The sequence below is a fragment of the Peromyscus maniculatus genome, chromosome 2 (assembly GCF_049852395.1).
Source record: "Peromyscus maniculatus bairdii isolate BWxNUB_F1_BW_parent chromosome 2, HU_Pman_BW_mat_3.1, whole genome shotgun sequence".
Lineage (NCBI taxonomy): Eukaryota > Metazoa > Chordata > Mammalia > Rodentia > Cricetidae > Peromyscus > Peromyscus maniculatus.
This window is the reverse complement of record NC_134853.1, coordinates 32,013,828-32,039,945: the sequence shown is the minus strand read 5'-3', so window position 1 is coordinate 32,039,945 and position 26,118 is coordinate 32,013,828. Positions and strand designations below refer to the sequence as shown.

General features: G+C 42.6%; 1 protein-coding gene across 18 annotated transcripts in view; it reads right to left on the bottom strand.

Moving 5' to 3' along the window:
- The window catches only part of Asph (aspartate beta-hydroxylase), a 230,008-nt gene that overhangs the window by 10,346 nt on the left and 193,544 nt on the right, over positions 1–26,118 (bottom strand). For all 18 annotated transcript variants that reach the window (XM_042270857.2, XM_076563917.1, XM_076563922.1 and 15 more), the window contains 3 exons: positions 14,250–14,385; positions 7,764–7,855; positions 7,265–7,398 (listed from right to left, as the gene is read on the bottom strand). In XM_042270857.2, the coding sequence (XP_042126791.2) occupies positions 7,265–7,398; positions 7,764–7,855; positions 14,250–14,385 (362 nt within the window). The remainder of the gene's footprint in view (positions 1–7,264; positions 7,399–7,763; positions 7,856–14,249; positions 14,386–26,118) is intronic.

Genomic DNA, 26,118 nt, shown 5'->3' with positions numbered 1-26,118 from the left:
TCCTTTCCCAGCAACAGAACAATGACTAACACAATGTGGGTGTCAAGCTGTCTAAAGTCACACCAACTAAGAAAGCAAGGATTTGAACTCAGGTCACGTAGTTCAGGGTTTGTAATCTGCTTTTATGAAAATACATAATGTTAAAATCTGAAGTAAGACCTCAGGATGCATCTCCCCATGTATAGTCACTGCTCCTCGAATCCTACAAAGAAAGACTGGTTTATAAAGCCTCTGGAGGCTGACCTCAGCAGCTTCCACATCATTTACTGCTTCACGGGAAAAGGATTTCCAATTTCCAAGCAATTCTTTCAACAATCAGATGCTTAGGACACAATCCCTGTTCACCACAAGTGGAAATTGCCTGTGGAGGGTAGCTACATACATGTGTGCATTCTACCCACCCCTGGGCAGGAAGAGCTGTAGATATACCCTGTGCAACAGGGTCACACATACTACACTGATGCCTTTAACTTGCCAAGTTGCTCTGCTATAAAATGCTAGTACTCAACCACAAGCAAACCATAGGAAAAACATCCTACCTGGTTGACAGTGGTCTTTTTGTATGATCCCAGAGGGGAAGGCTCTGGTAACTAATCTGTGAATAAAGTCTCACTGTAATGGAAATGTAACAGGGGCTAATATTGTGGGACAGATCTGTGATTCTGGTGGGGAGGGAAAAAGTGGGTGAGAATATTTAGTTGTAAATGATTTAGCATTTACAGCTTTCCTATGTGAAAATTCTAAAACAATGCACCTTCTAAAAACAAAGCAACAGAAAGTACTATGAATCTGTGACAGATTAAAAATTATTTTTTTTCTTAATGTAATTATTTGAGCATGACTTTCACATAACTTCCTACTTGGAACCTTGGGAGATTCAGAAACACACATCTTATAAGTTGTAGAGGTCTGCAGAGAGGGGCTGTTTGTACAGCAGTATGTTGAGAAAATGAATGGCTATGTGCCCATTCAACTCACATTGGTCACTAATGCCAGTGTGCGCTTTCCTGGCTATCTGCCAGTGCTGTGTCAGGGCTCAGGCAGTGATGCTGGTCTGCAAGAGTCATGGGGTCACAGGCTCTTAGCATAGCTCCACTGTAGTTTGGAATGGCCCCTTAGAGATATGGGATAATTCCCAAAGCCCACACAACTTAGCTGGTCCTTAGAGTCGTAACTGATTTCCACTTGCTGGTAGTACACTTATCCACCAGTTCACATTTATTCAGCTCTGGATCCAAGTTGATCATGAGCTCACTTACAGTCCTAAAGTGGGGCCTGCCACAGGTGACCTCAGACTCCCTAGCTGCTTCTAGCACTTGAATTATCACCTTGCAAGTACAGCCTGACCCTATCTTGTAAACAATAATATACATCAAAGGCTATACATCATAGTATTGCCAGTCAACTAGCTGAAGGTCTGGTTGTCTACCCAGGTACAAAATGTGAGCAAGCAAGGAGTTCTGTCACAGAATGTTTGATCACACTGTGAACCCTGAGACTATGTTATTCACTGGAAAAACCTGTTTCTAGTTGTGGTGTGGCTCAGTCCCAGCACACACCTTTAATTCAAGAGCTTTCTACTTGGATATTACAAAGAGGACTAAATAAAGTCAACCACAGGTCAAGAGGCAAAGCAAGCAACCAGTTGACAGGAAGTGAACACAAGATTATTAAGAAAAAAACAGCGAGTAGGAGGGAATCAGGGGAATGGAGACAGAGAGGCACAGGAAGTAGAGGGGAGGGACATCAGTTTGAGCAGTCTGGTTTGGGATGGCGTAGGAGAAGGCAGCAGGTTGCTGGGAGTCAGCAGTGTTCGACTGTTACCTCCAGCTCACCCCTGCAGTCTGAGAAGCCTCATTCTGCTCTCTCTACTCTCTCCAAACCCTGCCCACTCAGAGACTCTCCAAAGTGAAGGCACCAAAAGCCCAGTTGCGCATGCTTGGCGGCCAACGCTTCACTCTCTGGTGACAGCAGCCTGCAGGTTCTCTGCGTTGGCCCCTGGAAGCATTTCTTCCTTCTTCAGTATCAGCTCCCCACCCTCTCTCGCCGTCTCTCTACCTCAGCGGCCCTTCTTTCTCCTGCCCTGACCAGCTTGGAACCGTCCAGCAGCTTCTTCAGGGGTCAGAGACTTGGCTAGCTTGACCTTTCTCAGCAATCACTGCCACTGCCTCGTTTCTGCTGTCTTCCGTTTTTCTCGTTGTGTTACCAGGTCAGCATACATTACTAAGCACAGGCAAGGGGAGATTTTTTTTTTTTTTTTTTTACTGGACTTGACATTACAGTACCAGGCGAAGCTCAGAGGAGTGCATTCCAGTTGGTGGAATGAACCAAGAGCCTTGCTTAGGTTTGGGCCAATCACAGCCCTGCCTCTTGGCACCAGTCACTGCTGTCCTTCTGCGAGACAGCCAGGAAAAGTCCTCCCCTCAGTGGTCTGGGAAGAAATGGTCGCAGGGACTATCAGAGTTCATTTAAGCTTGAGCTAGCAAAGTCTGGTACAAATTGATGGCTTTCAGGGGCTGAGGTAATCAGCTGTGGGCATCACTTAGCTTTTTTTAAGGCATCTAAATAGTGTTCCAGACAGATGGTGCTGGTAAAAGTACTGTGGCTGGCTATATGACTAAGTCCTTTTGTTCAAGGCAACTATGGCAGGCAAAGGGTCCAATAAAAGCCATGCAGGGAGTCTCATTCTCCACCCCCACCATTTTCACTTATTTACAGGTAAATGGACAAGACAGGAGTACTTACAGCAAGAATGTAAAGAATTTGTCATTAATATTAATAGTGACTTTAACAGATCTTAACAGTGCTTTTCCAGTGACCCAGGAAGAGGTGGGCCCCTCTTATCTGCCTCAGCAAGGCTATGGGCTTGGGCCTAGGAATACAGTTTTAAGTCACTATGCCTAGGTCAGAGCCTATTGCTGACTATCTGTTAATACAAAAGACATATCTGCTAGAAAGTTCTTCTGAAATGGAAATCTTTGCAGATGTCAAGTTTATGATTTAAAAGGGCATCAGTCTGGGTAGGTCCCGAAATCTGGCAGTGCCTACATCACATAAGAAACAGGAAGAGACAGGGAGGAGGAGGGGAGACTGAGACAGAGCTTGGAGTTAGGCATCTGCCAGGCAAGGAACACCCCAGAATTAAGAGACAGGGACAAACAGTCTCTTTAGACCCTCGAAGAAGGCAGCCCTGCAAACACCCTGATTTCACACTCTGGCAGAATGAATGACCTTCCGTTGCCTTACATCATTTAGCATGTGGCCATTTACAAATCCCCAAAGAAATAGTACAAACGTCACTATGGGCAGTGTGGTTTTTCGTTTGTTTGTTTGTTTTTGTTTTTCAAGACTGTGTTTCTCTGTGTAGCTTTGCACCTTTCCTGGAACTCACTTTGTAGCTCAGGCTGGCCTTGAACTCACAGAGATCTGCCTGGCTCTGCCTCCCGAGTGCTGGGATTAAAGATGTGCGCCACCAGGGCCCAGCGGGCAGTGTTTTGATAGCATAGTCTTCTCAATTGTTATACAGGGATTTTAATAAACCTGACTACCCTAGCAGGGATAATGGTTAGGAATGATGTTGTACCTACAGTGCCTAGACTTGGCTGCAGCTGTATCACTGGTATTAAGAACATACTAATGTCAGTACCAAGAAGCAACTGGATGCTACCTCTGAGTGACAAACAATCCTTTGCATTGGGTTTCTCTGCGTCTTCTCAATTATTTCCAAGGAACACACAATCTGACCTTGCAATCAGAAGGCATTTGTAAATCTGAAACGGTGTCTTATGGTGTAGAGGCTGCACATCTTTCAAGCTCACCATCAGAGAAAGAACTCTGTTTTGTGTTGCAGTGATGGATTATTTAAAGACCTCGTACCCTGGCAGGAATCCCATGGTTCTAGAGAAGCAGAAATCTGATTATCTAGACCTGAGAAGGACAGCAAGCAAACTGAGTGGGTCATCTACTCTTTGAGCAGGCCAGATGCGAAGCTCTGAAAAACCACTGCCTGACAGCCAGCACCAGGAAGCGGGACTTCTCCCCGTGTGTGCTTGTTTTGACATGCAGTCCTTGTACAACTGATCACAGGACAAAGCTTCCGGTTTTCATTTGAAAGCCTTTGTATTCTAAGTTCTTACAGACTGTCTACTACTCAGTTCTGGTATTTGTACTTCAGGCATCACACAGCATTTTAGCTAATTTCTCTTATGAAAAGCATTATTTTGCCGATGAGATCCTAAACCCATTCTAAGCACCACTGAGTTAAGGGTTAAGATGACAATGCGCCCCAGGCTAGGCCACTTATGACAGCAGGGATGGAGGAATGCTGACAGGCCGCCACAGTGAGGAGCAAGGGTCTCCATGCTCCCAGCTCTCTGCAGAATCGGTGCCTGGTAATCAGTAGATGGGTGGTGGACACTTTTTAATAATGACTGAATTTGCAAAGTGGACCACTTGCAAATTAGTGCTGTTAGCAGCTCCTTAAAGTCACATGAACTGGAGTGTATCTTAGCTCAGGAGAAATTGATGGGCTACAAGTTAATATCTTATCCAGAGTCCTCTAGGTTAACTGTGTGACCTCTGTTTGGTGAGGACCTTTCTTTAATTTAGGGGTGGTTTAAGATTCAGGGAGGGGGCTGAGGGGTGGTGGCACATGTCTTTAATCTCAGCACTCTGGAGGTAGAGGGTGACGGATCTCTCTGAGTTGAAGGCCAGCCTGATCTACAGATCCAGGATAGCCAGGACTACCCTGCCTCAAAAGCCAAAAAAAGATTCTGGGATGGGGTGACATGGCTTTCATCCTCAAGCGTGGCCATGACAGACTGGTGTGTCTGAAACAAAGAATCATGTAGATGGGCAATGCCAGGGAAGTCACCAAACATTCTGAGCTCACGGAGACTTCTTGGCTATACCTTTGGCTCTACCCACCTGCTCCCCTGCCTGCACGCCATGGCCATTCTTCAAAGTGAGCTTTCTTCAAGACAAGGATCAGTTCCATACTTTCCTGCCTCAGCCTAATGGGATTTTGAATTGAGTAATTTTACTACAAGTAGCTACAAGCAGAACAGACATGAGGAAGGGAGGATAGGAGGAAGGAAGGGAGGGAGGGAGGGAGGAAGGAAGGAAGGAAGGAAGGAAGGAAGGAAGGAAGGAAGGAAGGAAGGAAGGAAAGAGGGAGAGAGTAAGAGACAAAACACACATGGAAATGCTTGAAAGCCAGCAGACAAGTTCTAAAACACTAGCTGGTATTTAGGAGCGAGACCAGACATTTCTATTCACTTCCTCATGCTGGTGTCCATCTCTGCTTCCCACAGCATCCTACCCAATGCAATGAGAGACATCGAAGTCCATGCTGAACTTCCAAAGGCTTTACAAGACACCTTCGTGGCTTCTTCTCATTCCTGTCACCACGCAGCTGTCTGTCAAGCTGCCTCTCAAAGGTCCGCCTCCATATCTGACTTTGCTCCTGAATGGTAGGCCTCGGTTCTAGTTCCAGCCAGCTCCTTGATATTTCTATGTCCAAGACCAAGATAAATAAACCATGCCCAAACACTAAATTCATTTTCCTTCTCTAAACTTGCCTCACACATTTCCAGCAGTCAATATTTGTCCAGGCACCACTGCCTTCCTGCTGAAGATGGAAAGCGCCATCGTGGGCTTCTGTTGCCACACCTCTGAGGATTCCGGAGGCAATCCTCATTGTGTCTCCTGCTTTTTACTCCCCGTTATTTCCCAGCTCCCAGTTTCCACTCTTCTTCTTCACTCTGGGACATTTCCATGTCAGCTACAGCTGCTGCTCCCATCTCCTCCCTTCAGAAGATAACTCCCCAGCTGTGGACTGAGCCGTGAGTCCGGTCAGAAGCCTTCTTCCTATGACTCGGCCTTGGCCACACTCACTCTCCCACCTCCCTCTGCATGTGGTCTCCACTCTTGGCTGCGGAACCACACAGCGTTCCTCAGAGTTGGCACCGTTGATTTTGTAGATGTTTTTGCGTGTGTTCTCCTCTCAGCTTTCAGTAAGTATAACCTTCTTGTCTAAAAACAAACATGCCAAAACACTACCCAAGATTCCCAAGCCTTAGGGGCAAGTGCGGTCCTGGCCAATGACCCACTTGTAACCTTTGACCTGTGTTCCCCTTGGGCTATGTAGCGTTGGTTTTCCTACAATCTTCTTGATCATGTATGTCTGGGAGAGGAAAGCCCCAGGTGATCCACCATTGTGAGTTTTTTAACATTTGTCTCACCCTCCATTCTGTCCCCTGTGAGAGACAACAAGGAATGGAGAGGAAGATAGCATCTTGGTTTCCCATCTCTAGGAGTTTCCATTTCAGCATGATCATCAGGCTAATGGACATTAACAGCAATGATAGTTGGCCAGGAACCACTGAGGCCCACACTGTCACACGGCCTAAGATGTCGGACTGCAGGTCTTATTTTTATGAGCTGAAATTGGATCTTAGTAATTAGTATACTTTGGATAGATAAAAAGACTTCTAAGGCAAAGAAGTATCTAGAAAATTCCTCACAAAAGGGAGAGCTTGTGAGGCTCTGTCAATGTGGCTTGTTCACAAGAGGGCGAATCAGCTGCTGTGATTAGAAAGGGAGGAGCACCTCATGGAATCCTAACGTTTGCTGTGGCCTTGCAGATGCCAGGAGGAGGATTAAGTGCTTCTCAGGATCATTCCCTTTAATCCATGGCACAACGCTGCAAAGTTGGTGTTATTGCCAGTGTTATAAGCCAGGAAGCTGAGATTTAAGGAGATTAAGTGACTAGTCAAGATCACACAGTGACAGAAATGGTTCTGCAAGTGGTAGTCACTCACCAAACCGAGCTGTCACATGAACCGTCACAGAGCAGAACAAACACCACAGGGTGAGTTCTTCATGGGGAGCAGGGGGGGGGGGCAGACTTCCTGTACATAGGCACAACTCAAGCTCGGGAAACTTAAGGGCAGTGCAGAGTGTGGGGAGCTCAAGGCAAGTGAGTTGACTCTGAGTGCAAGGCTGTCCACCCAAAAGAAACAAGGAGGCTGGGCAGGCAGATGAGAGGTCTGGGGTAAATGACAGACACCTGCCCTGACTTCAAATGGCATCTCTACCCTTCCAGAAAACACAGAGGTCACAGACTAGAATCTGGATGCAAATCACATCATTCCTGTCTACTTCAGCTACAAAGAAAGGGACACATCCCACTGAACAGACTTTCTGTAAGGAACACCTGCTGTTAAGTGATGGGTGAAAAAGACAAATGACAAAGGAAATATACCTGGTCTCATTGGCACACCGGATCTTGCAGCCTTCCTTGGGAATCACCAACCCTAGATGCATGCGGAGCCTGCAGTTTGTGGGTCCTGTGTGTGGCCACACATGAGTTCCAGGGTGCATGATGGAATATTTGATCTGCACAGAAAGATGACACCCAATCATCCACTTATCAGGGTATGGAGAAGCAGCAGAGTCAGCATCAATGTATAGGAGAGTCTTTGTAACCCTTGGGAATTATAGTCATATCCTATTTCTTTGTAAAGGAACTAAAAAAACAAACACTCTCATTTTCCACAAAGTGACACAGCACTCAACATTTTCACCTTCAAATTTTGACACCAACCATATGAAATTATGTTTCATTAAAAAGTTTATAGAAAAAGAGACATCCATTGCACCGAGGGAAATAATTGTGATTTTGAAAAGGTCAGTTCCACCTCCTTTCCGACAACACCTCCTTTCAGAGGTGTTCTTCCCACCTCTGAAAACATCCTTTGTACCTGTCCTCTCCTGCATCCTGTTGTCTCGGAGAACTTTTCTAGTAAAGCACAGGTCTTAGGGGCTCCTTTACAGGCATTCTCATTTTTCCTTCCTAGAATAAAACATGATAAAATGATTGTGAGAAGCAAATCAGAGTTGCCACGGTGCATCTGTTGTCTCAGATACTCTGGAAGTTAACTAGGAGGATCACTTGAGATTATAGTTCAAGACTAACTTGATAAACATAGTGAGACCCTACTAAACTGTTGGGGACCAGATTTGACCTGTCAAAAGGATTCTTGGGGGGAGGAATGAGGAATGAGGAAGCATTAGATAGAAATGTAGATGGAGACACAGGAAAACTTCAGGAGGGCCCTGGGTCAATAGCCAGTCACCTGGACTTCATCCATGATGGGCATTTTATACAACAGCACGGGGAGGGGCAAAAGACCCCCCCTCCAAGGTTGAGCAAGTGTAGACCCTTCAAAACACCTGATAACCACATCCTTGGCCAAATCATCCCATTATGCAGCCCTGCTGGATAAAGCAAGCTCAGACCTTCTGACCTTGAGTAAGGCCTTAGTAGGAGCCTCTGTGGGCCCCCACACTGAACACCCGCCCCCCCAAAAAACAAATTGCAGTATAACTTTATATCATTTGGACCACATGTGATTGTATAATCACCTTCATTGTAGAAATGTGAAGGCCAAGATAAAGACAGAGGCTGATATCACAGGGTCCTTAAATGTACAAAGGAGAGAGAGAAGAATCAGTAATTCAGATATAAGACTGAGCAGCTATAGCCGGCTTTAGACTGAATGGCAGATTCAAGATTCTGAAGCCTGTTGCAGGATAACAACTTGGTTTTAGCCAGTGAAGCCCCCTGCAGGCTTCTGAACCACACTTTCAAGTCACTGGTTTGTGCCAATTTGTTACATAGTACACATTGGAAAGAAAAATGCCTTATAGTCTATACCTAACCTAAAATGCATTTCTAAGAGATATCAAAACATTTGAAGTTGGAATTAAGTCTAGTTTTCAATGTATAAAGAATCTTTAAATGTTGATAAAGTGCCATTTAAATAGAGAGTGAGAATCTTTGAGTGAATTTTTTTTTTTTTTTTTTTTTTTTTTTAATGAGTAATTGTAGCAAGAACACAGATTTCTGGGGCATCCTCTTTAGCATCCTGGACCATTAAAATTTCTCCACACTCTTCTTGGGAAGATGTGCTTTGAATGTATGCAGAACCACTTGCTCTCACAGAGGAGGGAAATAATGAATTTATTTTTTATGACGGAAATTTTTGTTTTCCTATTCAAAACTCTTATAAAAGAAGTTACATCTAAAGAAGAGTTTGGCTTTAATGTTAATATGTATCAAGATAATCTTATGCTGAGAACAAAATGAATTCTAAGAAATACAACACCATGACTTCTGCCTCACTCAAGTGGTCTACTAGACTTAGGAAAAAGCTTATGCAGTTTTATTAGCTCTTTGTAGATGAACTCTTGGCTTCTTAATTAAGTACACCACTATTGTTCTTTTTAGTTAGTAATAATGTATCCCAACTAGCCAAACAATTCACATCAGTTTGGAGGACTAACACCATAATGCAATTTTTAGCCCTGGCTTTGCAGGGCATCTGTGAGCACAGTTAGGGAAGGGCTGGCAGGAGACCCTCAGCTATGGCCTATGCTGCTCAGGCTGGGGCTGGGTGAAGCCTGGTAGCTGGAAAAGCCACCTGAGCAGCGAGGTGTCCTGCAGCACACTGGTGAGCTTGTTCAGCACCTGACTGGTCATTGTGTCAGGGCTACCAGATAGATCCTGTCGCCAGGACTTTGCCTGGTCAGGTCTGGATTAGAGATCTGCATGCACACAAAAAGTGAGGACGCCTAACCTAAATATCCACAATCTGATACTAATTGAGCATTCTGTGTATAATGGTCAAATGATCTCAGGTCTAGACCATGCTTTGATCATAAACATTCAATTGGCAAAGTCCACGCCAATATTCCCCAGATCTGAAAAACTCTGAAACCTGAAATATTTCTGGTCTCAAGTATTAGGGATATGCCTTGTGTGTCTTTTACAGTTGGAAAATACAGATTCTCTCTCAGGAGAAGATTGTGTGGTAGTGGTTCAACATCTGTGGCTTGCAACCTGTAGTTCTGAGTACCCACGTGTGATCAGTCTACCAAACACAACATTCCCACAATGCTCACCACGGTCAGATGCTAACAGTGATGTATGATGTGCCCAGGAAGGCAGGCACTCAGGCTGTATTATATGGAGGACAAACTGACACACAGAGGGGTCACACAGTAAATGAAAGAACAGAGAATTGGGAATTCCAATCTAGCTCGCATGGACCCAACATCTAGGTGTTTAGATAGGCCTGTGATGGCTATTTTGGTTATCTACATCTGGAATTAACTATAACCCCCAAATGGCTAGGGACACCTGTGAGGGATTTTTGCTTAATTAGATCACTTGAAGTGGGAAGATCCACTTCTGATCTGGATCTTTGAGATGGGAAGACACACCTTTAATATAGATCTTTTGAGATGGGAGTATCCAACTCTACTCTGGACACACCTTCTGCTGGCAGCCTGTGTAGAGGGCGTGGAAGAAGGAGGCTTCTCTCTTTGCATGCCTTCTCTCACCTGTTGCACAAATCCTAAATGGTCTTATAATAAAACCCCAGAGCCAGATATCAGGGTGAAAGCCGAATGATCAGAGAAGAAGAGCAAATCACAGCCACCAACTCTTATCTCACCAACTCCTCAGCCTGACAGAGCCTCTTCAAGACAGCGAATTCCTGTCTCCCCCCGCCTTATATTCCTTTCTCTGCCCAGCCATATCACTTCCTGTCTCAACCTTCCTAGTGCTGGGATTAAAGGTGTGTGCCACCACTGCCTGGTCTCTGTGGCTAACTCTGTGGCTGGCTCTGTCCCCTGATCTTCAGGCAAGCCTTAGTTCTTTGATTACAGATGTATCATCACACTCACCTCACTAGCAAGCCCATTCCTCCACTGGCATTAGAACCTACTTCTGTGGGATTCCGGTGTATACTGAAGACTAGTTGAAACATCCAGCCTTATGGACCAGACAACATCCAGCTTTGGACCTTCTATTCATTGGCAGCCACTATTGGGTTAGCTGGTCCACATCCTATAAGTCATCCTAATAAATCTTCTATCTGTCTGTCTGTCTATCTACCTACCTACCTATTTATCTATGTACACACACACACACACACACACAGAGAGAGAGAGAGAGAGAGAGAGAGAGAGAGAGAGAGAGAGAGAAAGAGAGAGAGAGATTCTGTAAGTTCTTTCATTTCCAAACACCCTGACTAATATAGGCATCAAGCCACCTCTTTACTACCTGTTACTAATGAGTTCCTATTACACAGCAACACTGCAGAATCACTTCATATATATAACTGTGTCCGCTTCTCTGTAGTATTCACTGAGTGATAATGACTCCACACTCAACACCACTATTTCCATTATTCTTTTCAAGGAGATTCAGGATAGAGCAAGAGATAATACATTCAGGACTGTAACCAAGAACTGTGAGTTCCAAGTCCTATGCTTCAAAGCACACTTTCTCATTTCATCACATCACAGGTTACAAGGTGGGAGGCATTCAGTTGGCTCTGTAATTGAACAAGGAATGTCCGTCCATTGGTAAGGCAATGGATTTGCTAATGGTTTCGTTATTTGTCACCTAAGTTAATTCTTAAAAAGTAGCAAACTTGTTTTCTTTGGGAAAATGATTCAAGGAAGAGATCTAACAGGCAATGCAAATATAAAAGAAAAATGCATCCCTTGCATGTGACTTTATTAGATATTTTCATGGAGCTGGAGACCTGGGCATATTCTTAGGATTCATGTTTCCACAGAGAAGACAAATTTCATTCTTCATGAGAACTCTGATCAATGGGCTGTGGCTGCTCAGCACAACAGTGTAAACTATGATAGTTGTTTCCAAGCTCTGTGCATTAAAATGCAGTTTAATTTAATAATTTAATAATCCCATCTCATTAGATTCTGGGTCATAAGCAGATTGCAGAGGACTCAGAGCTTCAGTCATCTAGAAATGATGGAGGGTCCGTTAGCACCATTTCCCCTGGGCTCTAGAATAAATACGTGTGGCAGATTTCCTCTGTATTTTAGTCATTATTGGCAATAATTGTTTAATTTATAAGCAAGACAGATGTTTAACAGTAGCTCCATAGTAATGTATTAGAGTTCTGGGGAGCAAGCACAGAGCCTTGAACATCCCAGGCAAGTGTCTAATACTGACCCAGACCCCTAGTCCTGCAGGGAGCCATTTACAAACTTATTTGTGAAGAAAATACATCATATTTCTACCATTCTTCATAATTCTATCATTCTTCAATCTAAAAAGTTGATTATTCTTACATTTATTCTTCTGGTTTTGTGCCTAGCCTTTAATGTCTGGGTTGTCATTTGGACAAAGTGGCAGGCAAAAGAATGAGAAGTGATTTTTATAAACTGCACATCAGATAGAGGACTAACGTCCAAAATATATAAAGAAGTCAAGAAACTAGGTATTAAGAAAACAAATAATACAATTAAAAAATTGGGGACAGATCAAAACATAATTCTCAATATAAGAATCTCAAGTGTTTGAGAAACACTTAAAGACATGCTTAACTCCTTAGCCATCAGGTAAATGGAAATCAAAGCTACTATGAGATTCCATCTTACACCTGTCAGAAAGGCTAAGATCAAAACCACAAGTAACAGCTCAAGCTGCAGAGGATGTGGAGTAAGGGAAATACTCCTCCATTGCTGGTGGGAGTGCAAACTCATATGGCCACTATGGAAATCAGTGTGGCATTTCCTCAGGAAGAAGGGAATTGGTCTACCTCAAGATCCAGCTTTACATGAGGCCCACTTCACAAGACAGAACCCATACCCAACACTGCTTGGGTGACCAAGAACCTGAGACTAGATAGCTCAGGGACCTAGGATAAAATCAAATAAAAAATAAAAACGAAGAAAAAATGACTCCTAATAACACTTGGCTATACTCATAGATCAGTGCCCTGCTAAGTCATTATCAGAGAAGCTTCCTCCTGCAGCAGATGGGAACAAATACAAACTCACAACCAGGTGTGTGTGTGTGTGTGTGTGTGAATGAGAGAGAGAGAGAAAGACAGACAGAGACAGAGACAGAGTCCTTGGAACACTTAGCCCTAAACAGGAGGTCTCCATCAAATCCCTCTCCTCAGAGCTTAGGGAGCCCTACAGAAGAGGAGGCAGAAAGAGTCCAACAGCCATAGGGGATGGAGGACACCAGGAGAGCAAGGCCCTCTAAATCAACGTGCATAAAGCGAGAGGGAAAATCAGTTTTCTCGAATACAGTGACACACAGGGCAGGCCTCATGTTCAGGAGAAGTTGAGCAACATATAATGGACTCTACAGTTGTTTTGTGTGCTTTTATTTGGTCACTGTTTAGTGGGTTTGGGAGGGGGGTTGTTTTGGGTGGTTTTGTCTTTGTATTTTTTTGTTTGGTTTTTGAGAAAGAACTTAAAGTTGGGTAGGTGAGGAGGAGGGGAGAATCTGGAAGGACTTGAGGAGGAGAAAAATATGATCAAATACATTTAAATTTAAAGATTGTTTTAAATAATCAAAAATATAATAGAAAAGTTGATAATTTAAAAATGAATACAAGAGTTGAGGATAGAACTTGCTGGTATATCGCTTGCCTAACATGTGAAGTTCTGAGGTTAAATCTCTGCAACACCCTTTCTCCTTCTCTCTCTCTCTCTCTCTCTCTCTCTCTCTCTCTCTCTCTCTCTCTCTCTCTCTCTCTCACACACACACACACACACACACACACACACAATTATTTTATTCAAAATGGAAATTAAGACATAAATTCAGTCTATATTAAAACTAATAACTGAAGTGAAAAATTGCACACAGTGTAGATGAAGCATCTTAAATCACATATTCACTAACCTTAAATGTTTATATTAGTAAAGAATGTAATGAATTTACTAAGGCCTTCCAATCAAAATGTTTACCAGAACAATTAAAAATCAACAGAAAGAACAAGAAGAAGAAAATCATAAATACGGACTTAGAAAACAGCCATAAAACACTAAAAACAACAACACCCATGCTGGCATCATTATGTACATAGCACCACCTACATTTTACAGTAGCAAATGCAGACCAGAGACACTCCTTTCTAGGACAGTGAGAGACATGGTGGGCTTTCCAGGCACACATACACAGTAGAGGACCAGTCAGCAGTGCACTCTAACAGAGAAGACAAGGACAATTGAAAACACTTATATTTATCCAAACACACATACGTGTACACACAAATACAGCATATGTTTAAAAACAATGAGTGCATATCAAAACCCATGGTTTCACGGGCAGTCTTGTCAGCAGAAGATTCCTACCCCTTGTCACCTGGTCAGTACAGGCAGAAGAAAATCTAGAAGCCACGGCTCACCTTGCTGCCACAGTGTGAACTGGCTCCAGTCCCCCTTCTCCCGAAGGTTTTCATCCTCAGGCAGGAAGAGACCCTTGGCTTTATCCATCACCATGAGGCCTTCATCACGGATTAACTTCCAGTTTCTCTCTAAAGACTTCAAGGAAGATTTGAGTTTCACTGAGATGAAATATATGCCTCGAAGAACATCTCATAATGACTTTCAGTTTTCTTATTTGTTTAAGAAAGAAATACAATTCTTACTTACATTTAGATTGCTTATTTTAATTTCTTTGGAACCTCTTCTTGGGTATATTAAGAGAGAAAGAGGGAGGGAGGGAAATGAGATGGGAAGGCACCTTATTATTTGATAAGAGCACTTGCTAGCTCCTCTTGCAGAAGACCAGGGTTTTGTTCCCTGAACTCACAAGGTTCACTGTTCTACCTTAAATTAACCCATAAGCCCCACCTGCCCAAGGACCAGGTAATTTCCTGGAATGCTGGGAGTTGTAGTTCTTAAAAATAACAGCAAAGCCTCATGGGAAAGTACAGTGAACTATGGATTTTGTCCATAAAAGCCAGGACAACACCTCTAGGGGCCACTAAGCTGATAGTTCCAGGGAGTGGTTCTGGCCAAATTCCATCTTAGCTGGTATATACAATTCTAACAAAAACTTGCTTTAATTTGCCAAGATGGTGGAACTGGTTTTTTTCTGCGAATCTCAGGATTAACATCACAACTGTCTTTAACTCAAGTTCTAGGATTTCCCATGCCCTCTATGGGCATGAGGCAGACATGTAGTACATACACATACTTGCAGGGAAAACACACACACACCCGTACATTAAATAAAAATGAAAGAATAAACCTAGTCTCATAAACTATGAAAATCACTTTCACTCTAATTATTTGTGTTGACTTGCCTCAAGTCTCCTCCCTCATCCTCACCTCCCTTCCTTTCTCTCTCTTTGTCCTCTCTCTCTCCAATCTAAGGAAAACATTGATCTTGTCGATAGTGCAATGACTATGTTCCACAGGACTCCAGCATCCACACTGGAATACAGACCACAGACTTAATTTCAGTGGAGTTCCTTATAGTGATGCCATTTGATGAGGCAAACAGTAGTCACACATTTAAGGGTATCGGGAAACTGGCCACTGGAGCGGGATGCAAAGTGCAAAGTTAGCAACAAAACACAAGTATGTTTAGAATTCAGCCAAACAAACATATCCTCAACTTACTATTCACAAGGCTGCTTTAGCCTCAGCTGGGGCTTGATATGGACAGATTCAGCCCCCGCTGGCTGTTGTCACATCACACTGTGCTGTTCCCGGGGACAGGAGTGATGGTGGGAACAGTGGGTAGAAGCAGGCAGGGGTGAGTCTGCAGAGCATCATGGAGGTAAAGAGTGAAACCAGGGCTTAGGGATGGAAATTTATTGTTCTGTGTTCCACAAAGAACAGATGGAATAAGAGGATACGGTAGCATGGACAAGCAGGAACGCACTATCTGGGTTTCATCAAGAATCCAGGGTCAGGCATACCACATCGTGGGTGGCTTATTAGCAAGCAGAACACTGGAAGTAACAGCACAAACAGCAACATTTCCACACACAGTGTGCAAACAGTGAGTGCTTTCTGGAAGTGGATTGTTCTGTCTCGTGAACAGTAGTCTATCTTACAGTTAATCAAGAAAAATGACCTACTGTTGGGTAAAAAGAGTCAAAAGATAGAATAAAAATTTTTTTTTTTACCAACCTATGTTCTATGGATTCATGATTTAATGTAGTGAAAAAAAATGTGATTAAATCAGGATGACTGAACAAGTAAAAAACTAAAAAAAAAAAAAACTAAAAAAAAATTCCCAAAAAACCCACCACCTAACAAAACATTTCCAGAATGAAGCTGCTACCTCATACATAATTTCAAACTGCCTCAAGCATGTCCTCATATAGTGTGCACTGAAATTTGATATGTAAACAGGTTGTAACCTACTCTGGGAGCACCTTGGCGGCTCTCAGCCAATCACCAGATGCCAACTGTTAAACCACATTTAAATAGGACAGACTCAAGCTGCAACCAATACGGCTACTTGCCTTGCTTCCACTTTTTGAAATTCACTTCCTTTTCTCTGGCTATAAATACAATCAGCTCCTAGGGCAGAGAATTCTCAGAAGTTGAATGCAGACTGCTGCCCAATTCTGGAATCACCAATAAGGCCAACTGAGATCTGGAAGGCTAGATTCGCCATCCTCTCTTTTAACACCAGTGAGCATTTTTATATCATGCAAACACATGAGGGCTCTTAAAATACTGCAGGGCAAGAGATTTTGATTAGAGAACGCTTTCATCATTCTGTTTCTGAGAGACCCGTCACCACCTCCCTTCAACCTGCGTACTTCCTCCTCCAGACGCCTGGGTGGACGGGTGTCAATCACCTGTCCTTGTTCAACACAGTCCAACAACCATTTCTCCTATTTATTCATCCCAAGCCAGCAGTTCAGAGCTAGGAAGTCAAAGGGCACTTCCAATAAAGGGAGACTCAAAAGTCTTTGCTGTGGTAGGTTCCCAGAGTGAGAGAATAGGATGATTTTGTTAAGAATTCTGGGAAAGAAGAAAAAGTTCACTCCAGGACTTTGCAGTCCGCGCACGTCCTGAACGTACCTAAATTGCCACACTCCTTGGTGTTATTGTAGCTTGTTCAAGTTGCTAGATAAATCTGTTAGATTCTTGTGAATCTGTCACATAGACAAGGAGAGAATTACCTCTCTAACACATGAAATTACTCTCCAAATGATGTTATTGGAGCCTTATAAGGGCAAGCCTTTTCTTTCCCCCACCCCCAGGATTTTAGAAATTCCTTCTATTTCTTTTGAAAGCTGATTTTAAGGGCATCGTTGGGAACAGCTGATCTTTTGTTACTAAAATAGGGCACAAAGTCCTAGGAGAAAATGTTAAAGTGATTGCATCACTCAATATAATTTAAATTTTCTACTGAAGAACAGGCTGTCTTTTTATATAAAATGTCAGCCCTGCACCTTCACCCTCAGCCTCCGTGGGAAATGTTGCCAAGGTACTTTTCCATGGTAGTAATGATTTTTTTTCCTCTTGTGTTTTTAATTAATTATTTTTACCTGTGTGTGAAGGACGCATACAAGTCACTTCCTTCCTCCCTCCTCCTCCCCCCCCTCCCTCCCTCCCCCTTCTCCCCCCTCCCCCTCCTCTCCCCTCCCTTCCCTTTCCTCTCTCCCTCCCTCTCTCTATACTTCTCAGTGTGTGAGGCTTGCTCCCGCTGCTGCCAATGACACTGGACACCAGACTCCGGCCTTTGAATTCATTTTCACCAGCAACTTGAGCTGGGGGCTTAGACCGCAGCCTCCCACACAGCTGCATCCTGTTTGTTCTTCCGGCTTCTAGCACCGAGCAGCAGGTATTGCTTTCCTCAGCTCCCCAGGCTGCAGCCAATGTGACACTAACCAGCCTCTGGTCATCTAATAAATCACACTCTAATCATATGTATATTCTATTGGTTGTGTTCCTTTGCAGACTGCCAAGACCAATCAAGAGCGACAGAGATTTCTATTTATTTCCATTGGAGAACATCAACTTGTTATTTTCTCTTTTGAGTTCAATACTCTGTCACAGAAATTAATGGCTGGCAAGATCTCTACTGTTGCTTTAGGGGAAGGTTTTCTCCTCAGGGAACACAAAATAACTCTAGGAGTGGTTATTGAGCCGGCAGCCTGCAGGCCTGTGCCCAGCAGAACCAGTACCCGAAAGCCTCACTCTGTCTCCTCCTCAAAAACATGCCTAAGGTACCCATGGAGAGAAAGAGGGTCTCACGCCAGCACAGAAACTATACTGTGGTAAGCATTAGCTTGTCCCCCAGAGCCCTCAGGAATCGGGGCTGACATGGGCTCCCATGTACAGTGGTTCACACAGGCATGCTCAGTCACCATGGAAAAACTTTTTAACTATATTATCCCAAGGAAAAAAGGACACAAAACTCAAACCTATTTACACTGAGTGCACGTGTGCTAGTCAGTTTTGTGGGTACAGCACATACCACTGACTGAGTGGCTTGTGAATAACAGAAATCTAGTTTTTTATTTCTGGGCACTCAAGTCCCAGATCAAGGACTCGGAGGATTTGGTGTCTGCAGAAGAGCTATGTCATCGCGGTGCTTTTCACCTGAAAACTCACAAAGACTGCACAGGGTAAGCAGGAGAATTGTAAGTGCCCAGCTTCATGATCGAATCTCTTTTCAAAATTCCTACTTCGGAATGCCTTCAACATGGGAATCAGTTTCAACATACGGACACAGCAAAGACACGGCATCCAGACCACGGCAGGGTGTGTCTGTGTGTGTCTGTGTATGTGTGTGGGGGGGGTACATAGAGAGTAAAAGAGACAATGTGCATCTTCTCCACAGTTGTCTGAGATAAACAGAATTTTTTTTTTTAATTACAGCAGAAACTTGGACATAGAGGGAGCAATGCCTACACATTTTTCAAGTCTCCTTTGAACTTCTTCTGTAGACCAGGCTGGCCTCGAACTCTCAAACTCACAGAGGTCCACATGCCTCTGCATGGGATTAAAGGTGCAAGGCTTCTTCTGAAATATGATCTCTTTGGTCCTGAATTCATCCATTTGATAAAACCAGAAAGAGAAATTAAGTGATCTGTATATCTGAGCTGGTTTCTAGGAAGCCAGCCCATTTGGATGCATGTTGCTTCTTTAGCTATATGGATTTTTGAGCATAGAGGTCTGTCATTACAGGGCTACCTGGCTTCATAAACCTTAGATCTACACTACCATTTGAGAAAACTCAGCTACCTTCATCTCTCTCCTCATGTACAAATAGACTTCGAATCTCCGGCACTTCTAATTGCAGTGTGCCAGGTCCACTTCCGCCTAATGCTCCAGCCTGTCCCAGCAGCTTCCTCGAGGCTGCTCTACCCACCCAATAGCCCTTTCCAAAATCCAACTGTTTTCAAGTCCTCTTCTTTATGCTCTTGAAAACTGACTTCTACAAAGTCTTTCTTTTGAAGCTGGGGTCACAGTTGAGTGGCATAAACCATGGGTTATATTCTTTGGATCCTCCCTCCAAAAAAAAAAAAAAAATCTTTCTTTTGAGGACAAACTGAAGTCAAACTCATTTTCACTATTCATTTTCCTTCGGCGGCTTAGTTTTCTAAAGTATGTGTCCAATCACTTTATTGTTTCTGAAAAAAGTAACTATAACATCTCTTAATGCCACAGGTGAGTGTGCCTACTCCAATCACCTGAAACCCCAAAGGTGTCAAATTCTGGAGCTTTATGAGCAATGACAAGTAGAAAATAACATACCACACAACTTTGTTTCATGTGCAAAATTCTGCAAAGTATTGTATAAGGTTACCTTCAGCCTATGGGTGCAAAGTGCATCTGAAGTACAAATGAACCCTGTGCTCCTGTCCCCAAGACATCTCATTATAACAACCCCAAAGCTGACTCTGAAACACTTCTATCTCCAGGCATTTGGGGTGCAGGATTCCACATTTTGTCAAAAGCCTCATAGAATTCCTCCTTTTCCACGGTAATCATCCCACAGGCCACTTTCATGGTGTGATCCATACCAGCTGCTGCCGGGGTTCTGTGTCCTTGCTGACCTGGGGTCAGTGCTAGGCTGTTCATTATTCCTAGACTACTGTTCTTGAGAGAACACACCACAGGTAAAACTGCATGCCTGAGAATATCTGAGGGTGTGCTGACCCTGATTCAAGGCTAGACTATGTACAATGTACATTTTTTGGTAACTAGTCATTTTTTTGTCATAGAATATTATTTTAACTGGGCAAAGATGTGTTACATTTGTTTATGGTGTGGAATATTACTTAAACTGTGTAAAGTTATGTTACATTTGTTTCTGCTGTATTTGTTTAATTATGTAAAGATGTGCTGCTGTTTCACCTTGCCTGCCTAAGGCAACTGATTGGTCTAATAAAGAGCTAAATAGCCAACAGCTAGGCAGGAAAAAGCTAGGCGGGGCTGGCAGGGAAAGAGAATAAACAGGAGGAGAAATCTAGACTTAGGAGAGAAGGAGGAGGACTGGAGAATGAAGGAGATGCCCAGGGCCAGAAGCCAGGCGGCCACCAGCCAGCAGACAAGAGAAGCCGTGAAAGTAAGATGTGCAGAAGGAAAGAAAGTAAAAACGCCCCGAGGCAAAAGGTAGACAAACGGATTAATTTCAGTCAAAAGCACTAGCCAGAAAGGAACCTAAGCTAGGCCAAGCGTTCAAAACTAGTAAGTCTCCGTGTCATGATTTGGAAGATGGTTGGTGGCCTAAAAAGAGAAAGCCTGGAGACGGGCCATGCGGCAGAGACAGGCAGACGCAGGTCGGCGACTTGCGGAGGTGGAAGGGCCCCGTGGCAGCGGCCGACAGGGACATACAGGCCCGCGGTGGCAACCAGAAGAAACATACAGGCCCGGTGGCAGTTCGCAGAGGTGGATGGGCCCGGCAGCAGTGACAGACGGAGGTAGGTAGGCCCGCAATGGCAGCCGGCAGAGACATACAGGCCCGTTGGCCGCCCGCAGAGGCAGACAGACTCAGCGGCAGCTGACAGGGCCATACAGGCCTGGCAGAGGAGACAAGCGGACACAAGTGGGCCTGTGGCAGCGGGCCACAGGGGTGGACAGGCCCGGCGACGGAGAGGGGCGGACACAGCTTGGAACGGGGAAGACCCTAGCCCCAACACCTGGGGAAGAGGCTATCTCCGTGGGTCAGAACCAGGGCGAGTCTGGGCACTCCATCTGGGGACAACCCAGGGCCCAACTGCTGATCCTGTGAAACTCAACAACTTGAAGGTGTTGGTGAGACTACCCTGCTCAGCTGAAACCCATCTGGGAGAGGATTCAGATGCCTACAGTTTGAAGTCTGAAGAAACAAGATCAGCTGAGGAGTTGACAAATGAACAAAACGTGACCTGGGAACACAGAAGAAGGCGCTACCCAGCCACTAAACCAGATCACCAGAATCATAAGTATATAATTCACCGACTGAAATCAGTTGTCCCTGAAGAAACAGCCCAATAGCACCAATTTAACCAAGAACCCCTACTAAACCAAGACTAAAAATTAGAACAAGAGAGGCACTCTCAGACACAGACACCACCTGCACCGCACAGAGGAAAAGATGAGTAGACGCCAGTGCAAAAATACAGGCAACAACATAAAGATCTATATGGCAACATCAGAACCTAGTGATTCTACACCTGCAAGACCTAAACATACCATGACAGAAGAAACAGAAGAGATCAACCCTAAAAATGACTTTAAGAAGATGATAGAGGCCCTTAAAGAAGAAATAAAACATTCCCTCAATGAGGAAATAAAAACTTTCCTTAAAGAGGAAATGAAAAACTCTCTTAAAGAGGAAATAAAAACTTTCCTTAAAGAGGAAATGAAAAACTCCCTTAAAGAAATGGAAGAAAAAATGAACAAAAAATGGGAAGAAATCAAATCAAGCCAAGAAAAAGCAATTAAACAGATGAAAGAAACATTCCAAGATCTGAAAAATGAATTTGAGACAATAAAGAAAACACATGCTGAGGGAATGCTGGAAATAGAAATCCTGACAAAACGAACAGGAACTACAGAAACAAGCATAACCAACCGATTGCAAGAGATGGAACAGAGAATTTCTGACACTGAAGACATGATAGAGAAAATAGATTCATCAGTCAAAGGAAACACTAAAGACAAAAAAGTCCTAACACAAAACATCCAGGAAATTTGGGACACCATGAAAAGACCAAACCTAAGAATAATAGGGATAGAAGAAGGAGAAGAATACCAACTCAAAGGCACAGAAAATATATTCAACAAAATCATAGAAGAAAACTTTCCTAACCTAAAGAAAGAAATACCTATGAAGATACAAGAAGCTTACAGAACACCGAATAGGCTGGATCCAAAAAAAAAGTCCCCTCGCCACATAATAATCAAAACACTAAACACACAGAACAAAGAAAAAATATTAAGAGCTGCAAAGGAAAAAGACCAAGTAACATATAAAGGTAAACCCATCAGAATAACACCAGACTACTCAATAGAGACTATGAAAGCTAGAAGATCATGGACAAATCTCATGCAGACACTAAGAGACCACGGATGCCAACCCAGACTATTATACCCAGCAAAACTCTTAATCACCATAGGCGGAGTAAACAAAATATTCCAGGATAAAACCAGATTTAATCAATATCTGTCTACAAACCCAGCCCTACAGAAAGCACTAGAAGGGAAAATTCAACCCAAAGAAGCTAAACACATCCATGAAAAATCAAGCAATAGATAATCCCACACCAACACACACCACAGAAGAAACAAGCTGGTGTAGCTATCCTAATATCTAGAGAAAAAGGATGTTTCAAAAGAGAAGAAGTCTTGTGGCAATGCTCAGTGGTCCAGGTAACTACCAGAACTTGGAAAAGTTGGTTGAACTTGGGATTGACTGGGAGGCCAAAGATTTAAAAAGCAGAAGATTCTCTCAAGATACAAGTTGTGTGATAATAGTGTGTTTTGTGTGTGTGAATGAGAATTTGTAAATGTTGAATTCTAGGCTTCGACAATCATTGTCAGTGCAGATTAAGCTGCAAGTATTTATGTTCTAAAACTTAAAGCTAGTTACGTCTTTCTAACAACTAGTTTTAATGTTTATGAGCATATTTTACCTACATTACCTTATCAGGATGTTGAGAAAGATGCATCACAAGCACAGGCTGGAGGCTGGGGGCTAGATGGTTTTGAGGAAGAGGTCTTGGTGGACTCTTTCATAGAGCAAAGGGAAGCAATGCCTTCTGGGAAATGAGCTAAGTTTTAATCTAGTCTTTAAGATTAGAAGTCAAAAACAAAAATATTAAGGAAAGGAAAACCTAACTGATCTTTGAAGTATTGTTATGTGGAATTGAGTGGGACTTTTGAGGCCTTTCTTCCAGAAAACAAGGACTTGGTTGTCAGGCCTATATTAGGCCTAAACCTTGGTGCCATGTAGTTGTACTTAAATCATTTCAATGGAAAGTGTCTTAGTGATTGGAACTTCTAGTGCAGTTTGGAGTTCTTCCATTTGAAAAATGTGATATTTGCATGGGATTGTTTGAATCTTGTTTTCTAGTTCCTCCCCATCACCACCCTCATAGTCTGAAGGTAGATTTTTCTCTTGATAAAGAAACAAAAAAGGTGAACATCTTGTTTGTAAATAGGTATCTAGTAACTAGTGGTAAACTTGAAATGGTAGAATTCTTTAAAGCCTAATTCTAGGTAGCCTTAAGAAAATGTATCTTAATTATTTTTGAACCTGTATTCACCTTGTTTTTTTCAAATATCTTAAGTTATATTTTCTTTTTCAGAGCTGCTTCTTATTTGGGGCTACTTTTTTTTTTTTTTAAATTAGGCGTAATTCATAAAAGGGTATATTGTTTTGATGAGACTTTTTACAACTGTGGCTGGATGTCTTTCTTTAGTCTTCCAAGAAGGGCCATTTTACTTTTTTAGAATTACTTTTTAAAGTCATGAGGTCAACAACTTGGACTACTATGCATGTAAGTGCTAATGCAAATTAAAGCCCAAGTTGACCTCCAGCAGCAGTTCATTCTATGTTGACAGTGAGAGAACACTTTGCCTGTTAGGATACTGTTACTCGTGGACTGAAATGCTGAAGAAACCCCTCCCCCTATTTTGTTTTTTGCAAAAATCAAGGTATATTCTAGGGTTTCCTGGTTGACCTCAACAGATAAACTGAGATGATAGTCTTAGTTCAGAAATGATCTAAATATAGATTTACAGTCTACGTGTATAGCTGGCTAAGTGAGATAGCTTTCACAGTTCTGCATGTATCCCATTGGCTCCCCATTAGTCACTGAACTCTTAAAACTGGTATTGTAACATTATCACAATGTTTTGCGCCAATTTTATAAACTTTACAGTGCAATATGTGTTCCTTTTCTAAGGCAAACCAAAGGTATATTTCTCAAGGTTCTGCTGCTAACAGCAGCGTTGATGGAGGATTTTTTATACATTTGTAATAGATAGAAATAAACCAGAAAAAAAGAAGAAAAAAAAAGTGGTGGAGGAAAAGGTGAACACTGCAAGAATACTCAAAAGGGCTGAGAGTTGCAAACGCCAAGAATGGCTTTGCATAGTAAATGGAATAGAACAGCTCTGAACTATAGCTAACTTTTCCTGGTTTGGTCTGACAGAATGATTGAATGCTTTTGTACAAAAATCAGAGCCTTAAAAACAAGGATTTGGTGAGATTGTAAAATGGTGTGCCACTTTGGCAAAACAGTTTGGTGGTTTGTCAAAATGCAAAACATTGTTACTCTGTTACTCAACAATTCTACCCTTAGGAATATATCCTCAAACTACTGAAAATGTGCACCTATGAAACATGTACATGAAGGTTTACAGCAGTGTGTTAAAACAACTCAAATAGCTATCAAATACTGGAGAGAAATAAAATGTGGCTTATTCATACAATAGAATATTATTAAGACATAAAAATGAATGAGAAACTGACAGATTAAATGACTTTGGTGAACCTTCATAATTTCATTTGTAGATCTTTCCATTTCTAATTTATAAATACATTTGGGGTTATAAATTATAAATATACTGCCTCCTGTCAACATTGTATACTTCTATTTGATGATTTCTGTGTCAAACATTATATGGAAATGTTTCCAAGTATTTTCTTATTTTCTGTATTAACTGTGAATGAATAGAACAAAATAAATTGCCTGTGATGGAAAAAAAAAAAAAAAAAGAGAAAGCCTGGTGCATTTCTTTTTGTAGTTTTTCTTGTTATCCAATGTGATTAGAATCTCACTTTTATCTTAGGATGTTCACTTGGCAAAGGCTAAGTAGGTTCAGTGTGTATGATATGATAGTTTTTATTTGTATATTTTGTGAAGATTGTCTTGTCCACAATCCTTCCATGACCACATCCTTCCCCATCCATTCTGCATGCTACAACACATCAAGTTGCTCCCCTTGTGACTCAAGAGTTTGTGCCACTGGACCAACATCTCCCTACTCTCTCTTCTCCCAGCTCCTGACAACCACTGACTGTCCAATTCTTTGCTATTCTTGTTTTGACTTCCAGAGTTCACATATACGATCACACAGAATTTATTTTTCTACGCCTGCCTTTTAAACCCTTCAGGACCACTGATGTTGTTGCAAATGGAAATGGCTCCTTTTCAAAGGCCAAGCAGTGTTCTCCTGGGTATATTTACCAAGTCATTATGTTGGTAGATAGGCAGAGTATTGTTGTATGTTGGAATATTGTGAATACTACTACAATGGCTTGGGGTAGAAGTAGTGGGAGGCTCAGATGCAGATATCTTTCTCTGGATTATATCCCCAAAAGCATGATGGCTGCCTCATATTATAGTGCTCTAAGTTGTTTTGTGAAAAAGTCTCCCACTGTTTTCCATGACAGCGATATCAACTTATTTCCCACCATCGATGCCTGAGAAAGTCCTTGCCTCCTTGCCTGCACTTGTTCTCATTTATCAGGCGTGACTCGACGTGTCACTGAGCTTTTGCTTTTTCTTCCCTTTGACTAATGATGTCGCCCACTTTTCACACACCTGTTGGTCATTTGTACACATTCTTCGGAAGAATGTCCTAACCACTTTAAATCAGAATATTTGCCTTGGAGGTGCACCGAGTCCTCATATATTTTAGATGTGAAATTTTCATTATACGTTGACTTTGCAAGTACGTTTTCACATTCTGTGAAAAGGTTGCCTTTTCCTTTTATTGATTGCTTCCACTGTGCGGAAGTTTAATGCGACCCCATTGCTCCAGTTTGGGCTTTTTGGGACTCGTGCTTTTGAAGTCATA